This window comes from Podarcis gaigeae (genome assembly GCF_964106915.1).
Source record: "Podarcis gaigeae genome assembly, chromosome: 16".
NCBI lineage: Eukaryota > Metazoa > Chordata > Lepidosauria > Squamata > Lacertidae > Podarcis > Podarcis gaigeae.
The window spans coordinates 8,356,596-8,374,940 of record NC_139693.1 but is presented as its reverse complement, the minus strand read 5'-3'; the positions used below and the strand labels follow the sequence as shown (position 1 = coordinate 8,374,940).

Below are 18,345 nucleotides of genomic sequence, written 5' to 3'. Positions count from 1 at the left end.
GGAGCACCCTGTTGCAACAGTTCAATAAAGATCAGGCTTACTAGCTGCTTTGCTTCTCAATATTCTCTGGTTGGCCTCTGTTCTTTTCTCCGACCGATGGAGAACCTGCAAAGGAATCTCTCAGGGCTCTTGTGTCCCCCATGAGGGAATGTGGCCCTCAGCCTTGGCTTAAAAATTGCCAGCTGAAAGAACACACACACACACACACACACACAATTTGAATAATCTTTATTACTGTACGGTCAGCCCCTCCTGGCAGGTTTTTGGTCAGGCTGGTGTAACAGTGAAAGAGGTCCCCTTGGAAACGCTGACCTCATCTCTTCCGGTTGTTCTCATCTGAGCACTCCTGGAAGAACTCATTGCACAGGGAAGCGGTGAGAGCCAAGAAGACGGCATACTCCTGGAAATCCAGTTCCTCATCTCCATTCTCATCTAGTTTCTTCATCAAGTTCTTGAACCCGGGTTCGTCTATCTTGCCCTGCGGGAAAGAGATGAGAGTAAAGCAGATTTCCTGTGTGTGTGTGTGTTGAATTCAGGTTTTAAGGCATAAAGTGCAAGATTCAACAAAAGATCTGAAACAAAAACTTTATTCAGCTATGCCTGGCAATGACGCTGGAAGTGGTCCGCCTGGAAAAAGCTTCCCTCTGGGAACCTGCTCTCCTTAACTTCAGTTCCATTAATTCATGGTGCGGAGAGACTAAGGGCCATGGTTTGGTGGGTGAAGCACCTCCTTTGCACACAGAGGCTTCCAGGTTCAATCCCAATACATCTTCGGGAAGTGCTGAGAGAGAGCCACTTCTGCCAGTCAGTATGTTAAGATAGATGGACTAGTTGGTCTGCCTCTGTATAAGGAAGCTTCTGTGCTCCAAGTTCCAAGTACTCAATCCAGTTCCCTTATCCTTGACTTAGACCCTAAAGATGTATGGCAACATTATTTGCATTGTTTAGGGAGTTTCGTTGGATTTTGTTGCTGCTGCTGTTACTGATATTAGCTTTTGTATCTTTATTTTTAGATCTTAGAACGATACACATGGAAATGGTTCAATTACGGTCATGTACTTTTTGATACGTTATATTTATTGTCTGTGGCTACTTTTACTATGTTTCTAGTTATGTATATCTTTTCACGTCAGGGATAGTTCAATCGGTAGAGCACGAGGCTCTTATTCTCAGGGTTGTGGGTTCGAACCCCACGTTGGGCAAAAGATTCCTGCTTTGCCGGGGTTGGACTAGATGACCCTCGGGTCCCTTGTACGATTCTATGTTGTAAGCTGCCTTGAGCACAGCTTTAGCTATGGAAAGGCGGCATGCAAATAAAATTATGAGAATGATCACCACCTCCCACCACGCCCCGCCACCACCTCGGAAGGGAAGTCTTTGATACGATACAATAAACTTTATTGTCATTGTCCCATACAGAACAACGAAATTGAAAAAATCTACACCAGCCATTCAAAAACCCACAAGCCTGCTATCCCAGCCTGGTTAGCCCCTAAAAACTCTGATACCCCACAATTGAATACAATATATTCACATAAAGACTACCTTAAAAGGTAAAGGGACCCCTGACCATTAGGTCCAGTCGTGGCCGACTCTGGGGTTGCGGCACTCATCTCGCTTTATTGGCCGAGGGAGCCGGCGTACAGCTTCCGGGTCATGTGGCCAGCATGGCTAAGCCGCTTCTGGCAAACCAGAGCAGTGCATGGAAATGCCGTTTACCTTCCCGCTGGAGCGGTACCTATTTATCTACTTGCACTTTGCTGTGTTTTTGAACTGCTAGGTGGGCAGGAGCAGGGACCGAGCAATGGTAGCTCACACCGTCGCGGGGATTCGCCGCCAACCTTCTGATCGGCAAGTCCTAGGCTCTGTGGTTTAACCCACAGTGCCACCTGCGTCCCTAAAGACTACCTTACACTGCGTTTAAAACAAAAATCGCATTTGGATAATAAACTGTTTCTCAGGTGGATAGTCCTAGTCTTTGTAACCCTGTACAGTCATTCCTCGTGTTGCATTTGCTTCAGGTTGAGCATTTTCAGGTTGCGTCCCGCAGTGACCCTAAAACAGCAGAAGCAGAAGCCTCTGTGACCCTTGCCTTGCATGGGCAGGGCTGTCTGTCACTTTGCCCCAAACCACAATGTGCTTTGTATAGCGACTGGCGCACAGTTTTCTGTTCTCTGTTTTGTTCTGGCGGGAAGGTCAAATTTGCCCATCAGGTTATTAACAAGCGCTTGAGGATGTCTCTCACCAGATCTTAAATTTGTCCAGTGGGGGGAACTGTCCATTTAGGTATGTGGTACATAGGCGTTTGTTAGAATTGCTCTAAAGTTGTGTGGAGTTGAAACTAGGCTTAACTTCTGGGTTGTTTTCCATCTCTGATAAGCCTGTTAACTTGGGGGACATGAGGCTTGTTTTTGAAACTTGAGGATGCACCCCACCCCCTATGCATCAGGCATGGGGGGGGGGACCTGGTTACTCACCCCACCCCCAATGTTAGCTGGAGATGATGAGCAGTAGAGTCTTATGACATCTGAAAGGCCACAGATTATTGCTGCCCCACATTCTGGAAGTACCGGAAAGGGTTACTTCTGGGTTTCGCCACTCGCACATGCACAGACGCTCAAAATGACATCACGCGCATGAGCAGAAGTGGCGAATCACGACCCTATGCGCAGGCGCAGGTTGTGAACGGGGCTCCGGAACGGATCCCGTTCGCAACCAGAGGTACCACTGTACCTTCTTCCAGAAGGCAGAAGCTGAAAGAGAAAATTTCTGGGGTGTGCACTATCCTGCACTATCTCTGCAGCTTTCATATGTCACCTGGTAGCACAGATTTGATCCAAGGTGGGAAGAGTGCACCCAATTATTCTCTCCGCAGTCTTTACAACCCTGGACAGCGTTGTTCTTTCCCTGACCGTGCAGCTCCCAAACCAGACACACACACACACAAACAAACAAACAAACAAACAAACAAACAAACAAACCATAAGTTAATACACTCTCCACAGTGCAATGGTAAAATGCCATTGCCATAGGATCTCACCCTGACAAAGGTGGGGAGTTCGTGGAGAAGCAGCTCCCTCATCTCAGCCTTGTTGAGCTTAAGCCGGTCTCCTTCCTTGCCGGAATATTTGTGGAAGGTGTTCACCAGAACCCCCAGGCACTCCTCAAGGGGAGCTTGCATCTTGATGTCTGGAAGGGGGAAAAAAGGAAGATGCAGAGAGAGGAGTAGGATTAGAACTCAGCCCTCAGTGGTTACAAAACTGGACTTGCAGGCTAGATAAATTCATGGAGGGAGAGGCTGTCAATGGCTGTCAGTCATGATGGCTGTGCTTTTTCTCCATGGTCAGAGGCAGTACAGTGGTACCTCGGGTTACAGACACTTCAGGTTACAGACTCCGCTAACCCAGAAATAGTACCTTGGATTAAGAACTTTGCTTCAGGATGAGAACAGAAATTGCGTGGCGGCGGCGGTGGGAGGCCTCATTAGCTAAAATGGAAGCCTCAGGTTAAGAACAGTTTCAGGTTAAGAATGGACCTCCAGAACGAATTAAGTTCTTAACCCGAGGTACCACTGTAATGCTTCTGTACCTCTGTTGCTGCAAACTGCAGGAGTAATAGTAGTAGTAGTAGTAGTAATAATTTATATATATATATATATCCCGCTCATCTGGTTGTATTTCCCCAGCCACTCTGGGCGGCTCCCAAGAGAATATTAAAAACACGATAAAAGATGAAAAACTTCCCTAAACAGGGCTGCCTTCAGACGCCTTCTTCTAAAAGTCAGATAGTTGTTATTTCCTTGACATCTGGTGGGAGGGCGTTCTGCAGGCTGGGCACCACCACCGAGAAGGCCCTCTGCCTGGTTCCCTGTAACCTTGCAGTGATGGAACCGCCAGAAGGCCCTTGGAGCTGGACCTCGGTGTCCGGGCTGAATGACGGGGGTGGAGATGCTCCTTCAGGTATACTGGGCCGAGGGTCCTGCTGAGGGTTCCCCACAGACATCTGGCTGGCCACTGTGAGAAAACGATGCTGGACTAGATGGTCCAGTGACCTAATCCTGCAGGGTGATTCTTGTGTCCTTATGCAACAAAATAAGACGTGGGTAGCTAAGATGCTCTGGTCTCCTTGCAACAAGGAAAGGCTTCTAGCTCGGTGGTTGAGCCCTTGCTCTGCATGAAGAATGTCCTGGGTTCAATCCCCAATGCATAGCTGTCAACTTTTCCCTTTTCTTGCGAGGAATCCTATTCGGAATAAGGGAATTTCCCTTAAAAAAAGGAAAATGTTGACAGCTACGCCCCAATGGCATCTCCAGGCTAAAGCCGGGAATGTGCTCTGCCTGAAACCCTAGTGAACTGCTGCCAGTCAGTGTAGACAGCACTGTGCTAGGCAGTGGCGTAGCGTGAGGGGTGCAGGGGGGGCTGGCCGCACCGGGCGTAACATCTGGGGGGCGCACTCGCCGCCTCCAGAGTCACCGAAGAGCCTCGGGCGCAGGCTGTAGCAGAGCCCCATGTCTCGCGGAACCGACAAGCTGTGTGCGCGTTCGGGCTGAAGGCGTCCGGCAGGCAGCGGCTCTCAGCGCTCGCCACGGTCCCCGCGCGTCAGGGCCGCGGAGGGCGCGCCAGGCAGCCCTTCCTCACAGCCCCGCCGCCGCTGCAGCTGCTGGGCCATGTTGCATTTTCCTCGCCTCTCTGCCCTCCTCCTCCTCCGGGCAAGCGGCGTCGTTTGGGCAGCAGCGTCAGCGGCAACTCGCCTCAGATCACCTGACACGGACCCGCCGCCGCCGCCGTGGCTACCTTACCGTAAATACCCCAGCCCAGGCAGCAGCAAGAAGAAGCTGGCAGCAGCTGCAGGTTAGGGGTTAGGGGCGCAAATTACTTGCCTTGCCCTGGGTGCTGACAACCCACGCTACGCCACTGGCGCTAGGCGAACCAATGATCTGATTCAGTAGAAGGCAGTTTCCTACGTTCTGCCTCCTGGATCTTGCTGAACTCCAACTCCCACCAGCCCCAGACAACATAGTGAGTAACCAAGGGACAATGGGAGCAGTAGTCTAGCAACATCTGGGGGTGCCACATAGACTTCCTCCATCACCGTCCTGGACCAATCATGTCCCAACCAATCAGGGATCACTATTGAATGCAAGGATGGGGAACTTGTGCCCTTCTAGATTTTGTTGGACTCCATCTCCCTGCCGCCCTGGCCAGCACAGCCGTTTGTTTTTAAAAGATGGTGAAGAGAAGGGTGGGAATGACTCACCCAGCTAAGTAGAGGGAGAAACCCAGCCGTATGAAAGTACGCAGTAAACTCAGCCGAATGTTTCTTTTCTGGCGCCCAGCAAACAACTGCTCTTCATAGCCTCCGTTTCCAGAAATGCCAGTGTCTCGTGCTCAGTTCTGCAGCAGGAACCCTTGACTCTGAGCCACCTCTTTGCTCCCAGCAAGCCCTGAGTTCGAGGCTCCTCTTGTCCCTTTCGCCAGCAGAGCCTGAAGCTGAGAGAGGGAAAATATCCCTTTTTAAAAAACGAACGCTTCTGCTGTCAGAGTGACTCCAACAGTCTAGCATATGTTAGGAATGTTATAGATAGAAGCCTAGATTTCAACAGGGACATGTTATTATTCCCATCCCTGCAGTGCTTACAAAATAATAAACTGGATCTGCGGAAAGTCTGTCTCTGAAGACTGGATAGGCAGCCCGTGCGTGTGGGAACATGACTCAAAGGACGGGCTCAGCGACAGGGTAAAACCTTCGCATGCAGATGGCCCCAGGTTTGGTCCCTGGAACCTCCAGGTTGGACTGGGAAAGACCATACTTTCCAACATTTTTCAGATGAAACTAGAGATGTCCTGTTCGATGATGATGATGATGATGATAATAATAATAATTATTTTTATTTATACCCCGCCCTCCCCAGCCAAGGCCGGGCTCAGGGCGACTAACAAGCAAGAATAAAAACAAGTTGAATGAATACAACTTAAAAACAAAATTAAAATACAACATTAAAATATTAAAATGCAGCCTCATCACAGGAGGAGAAAGGAAAAAGAAAGAGGGGGAGGGAATCAAATTGGCTCCAAGCCAAAGGCCAGGCAGAACAACTCTGTCTTACAGGCCCTGCGGAAAGAAATCAGATCCTGCAGGGCCCTGGTCTCATGAGGCAGAGTCTTCCACCAGGCCGGAGCCAGTGTTGAAAAGGCCCTGGCTCTGGTTGAAGCCTTAGGGCCTGGGACCACTAGGGTGTTGTTGATGATGATGGTACTCCACCCATCATCACTGTGGGTTGCCACAGCCAATCTGGGTGGCTCCCAAAATATAAAAAAACATAATAAAACAGCAAGAGTATTGTTAGCTCAGAAATGGAAGCAAGAAGAAATTCCGACGAAAGAAAAATGGCAGACGAAATTAATGGACTATGCAGAATTGGACAAAATGACAGGAAGGATGCGAAAGCTGCGGGACCAAAGATTTACAGAAGATTGGAAGAAGTATATGAATTATTTGAAGAGCAACTGTAATCAACAAATTACGCTAGTAGGACCACAAGAAGTTTTGTAAGGAGAAATATATGAAGCGTTACCAAGTAGAAAAAGATAGAGATATTGGTTATGTGTTTGAAATGTAATAGGGAAAATAAGAAATGCATACTAAGAGATTGGATTGGAAAATTTTCAGACAGGACTGATGGAAGTCAAAAAAATTGAATAAGATGTAAAAGTATGTTTAATTACTGTTGAAAATGATATGTAAATACAGTAGTACCTTGGATTAAGTACTTAATTAGTTCCGGAGGTCCATTCTTAACCTGAAACTGTTCTTAACCTGAAGCACCACTTTAGCTAATGGGGCCTCCTGCTGCCGCCACGCCACCAGAGCACAATTTCTGTTCTCATCCTGAAGCAAAGTTCTTAACCTGAAGCACTATTTCTGGGTTAGCAAAGTATGTAACCTGAAGCGTATGTAACCTGAAGCATATGTAACCCGAGGTACCACTGTGTATGTGTGTGTATTATTTTTATATATATATATATATATAAAACATTAAACATTTAAAAACCGTCCCTATAGATGTCTTCTAAAGGTTGCTTAGTTACTCATCTCCTTGGCTTGTGGGGGTCGCATAATTCCATACCCTCCAACATTTCTCCAGTGAAAATAGGGACGTCCTAAGGAAAAGTGGGACATTCCGGGATCAAATCAGAAACTGGGAAAAAAGCTTCTGTAAAATCCCTGGGAAATAGGGACACGCAGAAGGTCTGAAGGCTCCGTCTGAAACCATGGACAGCTGTTGCCGGACAGATAGGCTACAATTCCCATCAGCCCTGAGACCCTGACCGTTGGCTATGTTGCCTGGGGGCTGATGGGAGTTGGAGTCCAACCTCATCTGGAGGTCACCAGAAGGAAGCCTGTTGTGTTCATTCCAAAGTATTGCATTGGGTAAGTAGAGCTTTGTATGCAGGTTTCAGCCCCGGGAGCTCTAGGTGGGACCAGGAATGCAGCCCAGCCTGAAGCCCTGTAAAACCACTGCCGGCCAGTGCAGACAGTACTGAGATAGATGGACCAGTGGTCTGACTCAATTAAGGCAGCTTCCTACGTTGCTCTGTCATAGGGGAAGGCCGCAGCATCTACTCTGCATTCAGAAGGTTTGAGGTTCAGTCCCGCCAGGGACGCGGGTGGCGCTGTGGGTTTACCCACAGAGCCTAGGGCTTGCCGATCAGAAGGTAGGCGGTTCGACTCCCCACAGCAGGGTGCGCTTCTGTTGCTCGCTCCCTGCTCCTGCCAACCTAGCAGTTCAAAAGCACCTCAAAGTGCAAGTAGATAAATAGGTACCACTCCAGCGGGAAGGTAAACAGCGTTTCCGTGCGCTGCTCTGGTTCGCCAGAAGCGGCTCAGTCATGCTGGCCACATGACCTGGAAGCTGTACGCCGGCTCCCTCTGCCAATAAAGCGAGATGAGCGCCGCAACCCCAGAGTCGGTCACGACTGGACCTAATGGTCAGGGGTCCCTTTACCTTTACCCTCCAGATAGGACTGCCATTGTACTCATGGTGAGTAACGATTTCTGTCTGGATTCCTTGAGAAACCCAGTAACCGCAGCCTTTTCCAGAGAACATATCTGAGTGCTGTTCTCTCAACCCCCAGTCCCAGCTGGAGACACAGCCTCAGGCCTTCGAGCTGAAACCTGCCGAACAGGTGTGTGAAAAGAGGCCCGCCCAGGTATCTGGACTGTTCTCAGGTTGCCAGGCTGCTTCGTGCCTTGGGTGGTTCATTTCCTGCGTTGCTGTGGTCTGTTGCCTGCCTATATGCACTGAGATAGTCACCTTCCAACCTCACCCCCCCGCTTTAATTGTAGACACCAAATAAAAGTAAACAGCAAGCATCTCCTGTCTCCCCCCCTCTCTCTGATCCACACAGACGTACATCTCAAATGCTCATTACTGCCCAGCAGCAAGAATACTTATCGCAAAGTATTGGAAGACACAAGATCTACCCACCTTGGAAGAATGGCAGATGAAAGTGATAGACTATATGGAACTGGCGGAAATGACTGGCAGAATCCGAGACCAGGGAGAAGAGTTGGTGGAAGAAGATTGGAAGAAATTTAAAGACTATTTGCAGAAACATTGTAAAATTAATGAATGTTAAAATGATGTTGGATTGAAATGAAACGGCTTTAGCAACAAGGCTAAAAAGAGTACCGGTATGTAAAAAATGGATTGATAATCAGATGAAAATATGAAGCTATAATATGTTAAGATATAGAATTAAGATAAAAACAAAGAGGGAAAGGATTTGCTGAATTAACCATGTGAACTGGAATACAAAAAAGGGAGGTGTGAGGAGGTCAGGAAACAAGTAAACAAAATATAAGATATGAAAAGATTGATTTTTTTCTCTTTTTTTCCTAATTGTTTTTTATTTTCCAGGTATTGTGTATTTTTTTCGTATTTTTGTATTTGTAATTTTTTTCCTTTTTATTCTGTAATTACTTTCTTTTTTCTGTTTGTAAAACCCCAATAAATATCTTTTTTTAAAAAAATGCTCATTACTGCCTCCATCCCAGAATATTCTCCAACCCACTAAATCCGGTAGAAAATCTGGAATGGATTATCTGGTAATCAAAGATTTCTTTTTCTGGAATCACGGCTAGGAATATAACAATAATAATTTTATTATTTATACCCCGCCCACCTGGCTGGGTTTCCCTAGCCACTCCAGAACTTATAAAAACATAATAAAACGTCAAACATTAAAAACTTCCTGATACAGGGCTGCTTTCATATGTCTTTGAAAAGTTGTGTAGTTCCTTTATCTCCTTGAAATCTGGTGGGAGGGCTTTACACAGGAACGGGCAGAACGGGATATTCATTTCCCACATGGCAGCAGAGCCAAAGGTTCTCCAATATGCCATTCAACAGTGAAAGCCTATAAATGGACAACTGTGCCAATGCCTCCATCACTGTTCACAGCAAGAGAGGGGTTAAATAGCGCTTTGCCCTGTCACCTGACTTGCACAGTGGGTGGAGCTAACCCCTGTGCCCCCACCACCCCTTTCTCAAGCCATGCTACTAGTCCCTGTGAGAAATTTTTTTGCCACCCTCCAATTTTCTGTGAATCGCGAAATCCTCTACGTAAGGTGCCCTGACAAATAATCACCAAGGGAAAAAAGGACCAGGAAAGTCAGGGTTAACATTAAAAAGAAAATTTTATTGTTTTGAATTGAAATTGGAACACACTGCGAGTGTGATCCACCGGGGCTTATTTTTTTGGGAGTGGGCATTTGGGGCAACCCCGAAAGAATTCGTCGAATCCCATCGCCACACAAGCCAGGAAGCACAAGAACTCCTGGAAGTCTATTTCCTGGTCCCGGTTGTGGTCCAGGTCGGTCATGATCTTCTGGAATTCTGCCCCGTCCATCCGTTTCTGGGAGCATTGGAAAGAAAAAAGTAAACCATTAGCTTCAATAATTCAGAGCCTGTTTTTCTCTTCCTTCCTCTTCACCGTTTCCTTTCATGCCATGTCTTTTCTTTTCTTTTCTTTTTTATTTTTGGTTGTAAAAAGGAGGGTTGGGATTGCATTGATATTTTTTTTTAAAAAAATCTTATGATATCAACTCTGGGATCCTTTTTGCCAAAGAGTGGAGGTGTTTTTATAATAATAATAATAATAATAATAATAGCCATTTTAAATAAACAAGATCCACTCAAATAGGCCAAGCAACAGGTACACTGAGAAGTAAAGGTAAAGGGACCCCTGACCATTAGGTCCAGTCGTGACCGACTCTGGGGTTGCAGCGCTCATCTCGCTTTACTGGCCAAGGGAGCCGGCGTACAGCTTCCGGGTCATGTGGCCAGCATGACTAAGCCGCTTCTGGCGAACCAGAGCAGTGCACGGAAACACCGTTTACCTTCCCGTCGGAGCGGTACCTATTTATCTACTTGCACTGGCATGCTTTAGAACTGCTAGGTTGGCAGGAGCAGGGACCGAGTAACGGGAGCTCACCCCGTCACGGGGATTCGAACCACCGACCTTCTGATCAGCAAGTCCTAGGCTCTGTGGTTTAACCCACAGCGCCACCCGGTCCCACACTGAGAAGGCAGGCAACTAAATAAGCCCAAGCTCCTTTGCACTACTTCCTTGGACATTCCCCTGTTATAAGCCTTTTAATTTTATTTAATTTGTGAATTTAATAAGAAGGCAAAGGAATAAAAGATGAAACAGAACTTAAAGAAGAAAAACAGAGAAGAGAAAAATACGAATGATATATAATAAGACACAAAACAGTATTACACAGACTGCCATATGGTCACATTGTGGCTATAGTGATCAGCAGCACACATATCTTAAACTTCATCCAGAATTTACCCTAGATGCCTCTGCATTGGGCAGTTGACATATACATAGGCCTTTGGGTTCATCCCTCTAGCACATAGGTAGGCAAACTAAGGCCTGGGGGCTGGATGTGGCCCAATCGCCTTCTAAATCCGTCCCGCGGACGGTCTGGAAATCAGTGTGTTTTTACATGAGTAGAATGTGTCCTTTTATTTAAAATGCATCTCTGGGTTATTTGTGGAGCATAGGATTTCGTTCATTTTTTATTTTATTTTTCAAAATATAATCCCACAAGGGCTGAGGGACAGTGGACCGGCCCCCTGCTGAAAAAGTTTGCTGATCCCTGCTCTAGGATATGACCACAAATTGCCACCAGTACTACCCAAATTTCAGCCACTTGCCGCTTACCATTTTCCATCTGAAAGCAAAAAAACACATCTTCAGCATAAAATGCCCCAGAAATGCATTGAGGTGTGTTTATAAAACATAAGAGCCTTTTGGATCAGGCCAACAGCCCATCTAGCTCAGAATCCTGTTCCCACAGTGGCCAATGCAAGCAGGATTCAAGCACAAAAAGCCCTGTCTCCCTTCCAGTGGTTTCTAGCAATTGGGATTCAAAAGCCTAGCCATCCTCTTTCAAAGTTATCTACAGTGGAACCTTGGTTCTCAAACGGCTTAGTTGATGAACAAATAGACTCCCGAACGCTGAAAACCCAGAAGTAAGTGTTCTGGTTTTTGAACATTTTTTCAGAAGCTGAACGTCTGATGCAGCTGTCAGATATTGTTTCCGGGGCGCCTGCGCCAATCGGAAGCCGTGCCTTGGTTTTTGAACGTTTCGGGGGTCGAACGGACTTCCGGAATGGATTAAGTTCGAGAACCAAGGTTCCACTGTATTTTGGTAGCCACCCCGCATCCTATCGGAGGGCTTTCCAAAGTTTAACAATGCGCTGTGTGAAAATGTACTTTTTTCCCTCTTTCCTGAGACAGGTAAAAGACCAATGTTAGCGGACGGGGGCAGTAAAACACCCCATCATTCCCCCCCCCCAAAAAAAAGATAAAGCAGGCAACTATCTTAATTGTTCATTTCAAGACACCAAGATCCACTAATTTAAAATATCATCTGTCCTATCCTTTGCACGACCTGCCTTCTGGATATTACAGTTTCAAGCTAATCAGCAGGGTCTGGATTCGAGATGCGGCACAGAGGCCTCTCACAGTGTCCTTTGACATCACTAAACAACAACAATCCTCTGGTTACGGGAAACATATTCAATAAACCACACAAGACATAACCGGCTGTACGTTTGAATAAATAAGGTATACTATTCATTGTATTAAATTGTAGATTTCAACAGAAGGAGCTCATAAAGTTCAACGAAAAAAGCAGAAGACCCAGTGGATCAGTTCATTCTCTAGTCAGTTCATGCATAAGGTCCATACAAGTATCTATTCCGCCTGTCGGTTCATAGAATCCAATAATCCACACGAAAGGTTGTTGCAGTTCCACAGAATCCTTTCACAGAGTCTAAGACAAGGATTTCTGGAATATTAGCCTTGTTTCGCCATCCTGGGCTTCATCAGTAGTACAAACTCATATACAGTGGTACCTTGGGTTAAGTACTTAATTTATTCCAGAGGTCCATACTTAACCTGAAACTGTTCTTAACCTGAAGCATCACTTTAGCTAATGAGGCCTCCTGCTGCTGCCGCGCCACCGGAGCCCGATTTCTGTTCTCATCCTGAAGCAAAGTTCTTAACCTGAAGCACTATTTCTGGGTTAGCGGAGTCTGTAACCTGAAGCGTATGTAACCCGAGGTACCACCGTATGATATCATAGGACAGTGGATCTTATAGCATAGTAGTAGCTGCTGTCCTATGATATTATGTATGAGTTTGTACTACTGATGAAGCCCAGGATGCCGAAACAAGGCTAATATTCCGGAAATCTTTGTCTTAGACTCTGTGAAAGGATTCTCCTGGAACTGTAACAACCTTTCGTGTGGCTTGTGGGACTCTATGAACAGACAGGTGGAATACACACTTACACATATATGGACCTTATGCACGAACTGATTAGAGAATGAACTGATCCACTGGGTCTTCTGCTTTTTTCGTTGAACTTTGACATCACCAGACATGCACTACACGCTTTCCAGTTAATCCAAATGTTTTTGCGCAAACGACGACTTAACATCCCAGGGTTTTTAGGACTTACGCCATGGAAGGCGGGGAGTTCGTTCATCAGGAGCTCTTTCATCTCCGACTTGTTGAGCTTGTACTTATCCCCCTCCTTCCCGGAATATTTGTGGAAGGTCGCGACGATGGTGGCCAAGCACTTTTCCAAAGGAGTTGCCATGGTGAACCTGAAAAAGAGCAAGGGGAGAGCGAAGTGGGAACAGCAGTACATGTGAAAAGGATCTAGGAGTCTTGGTTGGCCACAAACTTGACATGAGCCAACAGTGTGACACGGCAGCTAAAAAAGCCAATGCAATTCTGGGCTGCATCAATAGGAGTATAGCATCTAGATCAAGGGAAGTAATAGTGCCACTGTATTCTGCTCTGGTCAGACCTCACCTGGAGTACTGTGTCCAGTTCTGGGCACCACAGTTCAAGAAGGACATTGACAAACTGGAACGTGTCCAGAGGAGGGCAACCAAAATGGTCAAAGGCCTGGAAACGATGCCTTATGAGGAACGGCTAAGGGAGCTGGGCATGTTTAGCCTGGAGAAGAGGAGGTTAAGGGGTGATATGATAGCCATGTTCAAATATATAAAAGGATGTCACATAGAGGAGGGAGAAAGGTTGTTTTCTGCTGCTCCAGAGAAGCGGACACGGAGCAATGGATCCAAACTACAAGAAAGAAGATTCCACCTAAACATTAGGAAGAACTTCCTGACAGTAAGAGCTGTTCGACAGTGGAATTTGCTGCCCAGGAGTGTGGTGGAGTCTCCTTCTTTGGAGGTCTTTAAGCAGAGGCTTGACCACCATATGTCAGGAGTGCTCTGATGGTGTTTCCTGCTTGGCAGGGGGTTGGACTCGATGGCCCTTGTGGTCTCTTCCAACTCTATGATTCTATGATTCTATGATCCAAGGGGGGAAAAACTGAGGAGTGTGTGTTTAGGGGAATAGGGTGGATAGACAAATCTGTAGGGTAGACAGACAGATGGTTGAAGAGAAGGGTGAGTAAGATGATCAAGGATCTGGAAACCAAGCCTTATGAGGAGCGGTTGAAGGAGCTGGGTAGATTTATCCTGGAGAAGACTTGAGGTGACACAATAGCCACCTTCAGATCTCTGAAGGGCTTTCAGATGGAGGAGAGAGCAAACTCGATTTCTTGAGCTAGCCGATCTGACTGGAAGAGTCCGTGACCAGAAGGAGGAGGATTATCAGGAGGAATGGATGAAATTTAAAGACTATTTAGTTGAACATGTTAAGTTAACTTAACTGGAAAAGCTTCCAAATATCAGATAGGCTTAGGATTTAAACATATAACGTGATGAATCAATAGGTTTAATACCAAATTGGAAAGGGGGGAAAAGATGCTAAGTGATTAAGTTAATTTTATAATAATATTGGTTTTGGAAAACCATTCAAATAATGTAGACTGAAATTCAACCAGGGGGATACAAGGAAGTCACTTAACAATGTTACTAAGATTGGTTTAAATATGGTGGAGATTTATGTTTGTTTGTTTGTTTAATTTTTTGGGGAAAATCAATTTAAAAAATTGGAAAACAAACAAACTCGATTTCTGCTGCTCCAGATGGTAAGACCCAAATTAGATTCCACCTAAACATCAGGAAGAACTTTCTAAGGGTAAGAGATGTTTGACAGGAGAGCGGACTACCTTGGAAGCTGCTGGACTCTACATCTTGGGAGGTTTATCAGGAGAGGTTGGGTGGCCCTCTGCCGGGAATTATTTAGCGCTGTTTCCTGCATTGCAGGGACTTGGACTACATGACCTCTCGGGTCCCTTCCAACTCATGATTCTAGCCCGTCAGCCATACCCTCTTGCAGGATACTCCATTCCATTTCTCTCCTGGTTTTCGACACCCTCATTCCATCTCCCAACAGCCGGTCAAGATTCTGTGACCACTTCATATCCTGTATCTTCTGCGGGTTGTTTGGGGTGGCTTTCCCTCACATTAGGATCCCCACATCCTATAGTTTTGTATCTCTGCAAACCTCAAGGTTCCCCCCAGAACACTGACACATCCTTCTTGTGGATGGTCCTGTTTTGGCTACATAAGGACCCATAATTGGTAGAATGAATTTGCTATCAGTATATCTTATAAACAGAAAGGATGGGCACCCTGGGGTATACTCAGAGGAGACCTACGAACATTAATGGACCTGAGTTTGTCTTGCTCATGGATTGCAGTGGGTCTGCTCTGAGTAGGACGAACATGGTTTGCACTGAGGCAGACCATTGATCCACCTAGCTTTTAGCAGTCTAACAATTAACAGTCCTTTTCTTTTCTTCCTCCTCGATCCTCTTGTTAAAAGTTGGAGGTGGGCAGTGGTTTGAGCCTGGGAGATCTTTCCACATGGAAGGGAAGTACTCTGCCACTGAGGTATGGCCCTCTCCTAAAGCAAGCCTAGAGGACACATGGTTTTCCAGATGTTGTCAGGCCACAACTCTGGCCATTGGCCAGGGATGATGGGGCTAGAGGAACTTGGGAGTCCATAAAGCCTAGCAGAGCCGTATGTCCCTCTGTCCTGCTCTAATGGGATGGGCCCCCAACGCCAACATCTCCAGAACATCCTAGCATCCTTCACCACCTTTCCCTTACCAAAGTACAGAGTCCCATTTCTGGCTAAGTCACATGAAAAGGCATTCTCCCCAAAACAAGAATTTGAGCCACAAAGAAGGGGAATTCTACAGGATTTGCGAACATCTGTCTCTCGACTTCGTTCCAAGGCCCTTGAGGGCTCTATCAAGGACGTCTCCTCTCAGGACTTCACAAAAGCACACACACCACCAGCTGTTTTGAGTTTCTGATGGAAAGGAGGGCAGGAAGAGACTTACCAAGAAGAAGGGCAGCACGGATTCTGGAGCCAAAGTAGAGGGATGTTGTCTGAGCACAGTTGTTGGAGGCCCTTATACCTTCTCCTGGTCCAACCTCCCAAGGCACCACCAGACCTGATTGACTCTGTATTGGCCAATAACAAAGCACATCATCTGTGGAGTGTTTTCCCTGCCCAACAGCTGATTGGCTCGTGGGGTTCTCTGGACACGGCAAACCAACCAACCAGCTTGGCCTCGCCCATCCCGCATCGCCCACCGCCGCCCCATTTTTGCCCAGCCAGGTGTGTAACCTCATCAGGCTCCATGCATGGGCCACTGGCCTCGCATCCTGACAGGTCTCAGGCTGCTGATGTGCTGCCCCGAGATGCGATCTGACACTTGAGCAGATCCTGCGAGGCGCGTGGAATCTGACGGTTCAGTCGCCTCGCTTAACCCCTTCTGATTGGGGGAACCATGAGGAAGAACATCGGAAGAGCCTGGCTGGTGGATCAGGCCGATGGTGTGTCTAGTCTGGCAGCCTCTTCTCACAGCGGCCAACCAGATATCCCCGGGAAACCAGCAAGCAGAACTCAAGAACAATAATAAAAATAATAAATATTATTTATACCCTGCCCTCCCCGGCCAGAGCCGGGCTCAGGGCGGCTAACACCAATAAAATCATAGTAAAAACATAATGGGGGGGGAACCAATTTAAAATACAGATTAAAATGCAATTTAAAATGCAGCCTCATTTTAAAAGTAGCCGATAGATCAAGACCTTAAGGGGAGGGCAACATAATAATAATAATAATAATAATAATAATAATAATAATAATAATAATAATTTTTATATCCTGCCCTCCCCAGACGAAGCCGGGCTCAGAGTGGCTAACAACAGTAAAACGATAAAACATCCTAAAGTCATCCTAAAATCATTCTAAAATCTAAAATAAGGGTCAGACTGAGTCCAAACCAAAGGCCAGGCGGAACAGCTCTGTCTTGCAGGCCCTGCGGAAAGATGTCAAGTCCCACAGGGCCCTGGTCTCTTGTGACAGAGCGTCCCACCAAGTCGGGGCCAGTACTGAAAAGGCCCTGGCCCTAGTTGAGACCAGTCTAACCACCTTGCGACCTGGGACAAAAGGACGTCCTCTTCCTGTGGTTTCCAGCAACCTTGGATGGGCCATTGGCCTGGTTCAGGAAGGATCAGTTTCTGTTCTTATGTCCCAGGCTAGGTTTGGCAATCTCAGCACCTGCGCCAAACAGGGAGAACAGGATCCGCGTATTCCGAAACAATATGTTAATTGAAACACAGCTCTCCTTTGATAGCCCCACTCCTCTGAATTTTGCAGTGTAGTTCTACAGCCATGAAACATGTCCCAAAACGCACATACAGTCGTACCTCGCCTCCCGAACACCTTGGGAGTTGAACGTTCCAGCTCCTGAACAATCGAAAACTGGAAGTGAGTGTTCCAGTTTTCGAACATTCTTTTGGAAGCCGAATGTCTGACAGGGCTTCCATGGCTTCCAATTGGCTGCAGGAGCTTCCCGTGCTTTGGTTTTCGAACATTTTGGAAGTTGAATGGACTTCCGGAACGGATTCTGTTCCACCTCCGAGGTATGACTGTACAGTGGTACCTCGGGTTACATATGCTTCAGGTTACAGTCTCCACTAACCCAGAAATAGTACCTTGGGTTAAGAACTTTGCGGGAGGCCCCATTAGCTAAAGTGGTGCTTCAGGTTAAGAACAGTTTCAGGTTAAGAACGGACCTCCGGAACGAATTAAGTACTAACCCGAGGTACCACTGTATTTGGAAAAAACCAACAACTGTTTCTCAGAGAGCTGAGTGAGTTTTCGCTTTGTGCAGCAGCCACTCCTATCACATTCACACCTCTGGATTGTTTGTTTTTTTTAAGTTTCTAGCTCTCAGTATCTCAAACTGAAGAGTACGCGGGCAGCAGAAAGTGACATTTTGTAAGCTGCAAGATTTATCGTGGAGGGGGAAAATTTGCACAACAAGAGCAACACTTTGCAGAGCAGGTAACAGTTTAGTGAAGTTAAGAACATTTAAGAACAGACCTCCGGAATGAATTAAGTACTTAACCCGAGGTACCACTGTACTAGGATTACGCATGCCTAAAATGGCATGTATAGCAGAAAACAACATGCATAGATGCGTTGCATTGTGGGAAGTTCCTTTGCAAAAAAAAGAGAGAGATGTCCTGTTTGTAACTGGAGGTTACCTCTTGCACCTGGAGCGATCAGAGAAAAGAGCAGCCCTTGGAAGGATGATCCCATTCATCTCTCTCTCTCTCTCTATCTCTGGCACTCAAGGGAGTTTCAGAAGGCCCTCGGCTAGCATTTGGGCTGGGGTGAATTCACTGGTAAATATGCAATAATTGACTGGTTGATTAAAAATATTAATAATTAACCGTGGATTTCAATAACTGGCACGGCAAGCCAAATTCAGCCTGCAAGTTGTAAGACATCTCTCTCTCTCTCTCTCTCTCTC

At 46.5% G+C, this 18,345-nt stretch overlaps 1 protein-coding gene across 1 annotated transcript; it reads right to left on the bottom strand.

Annotated features, from left to right (window-relative positions):
• Positions 1-211: 211 nt before the first annotated feature.
• LOC310834426 (uncharacterized protein) lies at positions 212-16,024 on the bottom strand. Its single transcript, XM_083717916.1, has 5 exons — positions 15,856-16,024; positions 13,042-13,189; positions 9,755-9,917; positions 3,041-3,189; positions 212-478 (listed from the first exon to the last, which is right to left on the bottom strand). Exons 2-5 carry the CDS (start codon positions 13,180-13,182, stop codon positions 314-316), a joined length of 618 nt encoding a protein of 205 aa, XP_083574042.1. The 5' UTR covers positions 13,183-13,189; positions 15,856-16,024; the 3' UTR covers positions 212-313.
• Between the last annotated feature and the right edge of the window lie 2,321 nt (positions 16,025-18,345).

Coding starts and splice junctions, on each gene's coding strand:
- LOC310834426 (XM_083717916.1), bottom strand. CDS start 13,182: ATGGCAACTCCTTTGGAAAAGTGCTTGGCCACCATCGTCGCGACCTTC. Junction 9,918..13,041: donor AACTCCCCGCCTTCCATGGC/GTAAGTCCTAAA, acceptor CAATGCTCCCAG/AAACGGATGGACGGGGCAGA. Junction 479..3,040: donor AACTCCCCACCTTTGTCAGG/GTGAGATCCTAT, acceptor TCTTTCCCGCAG/GGCAAGATAGACGAACCCGG.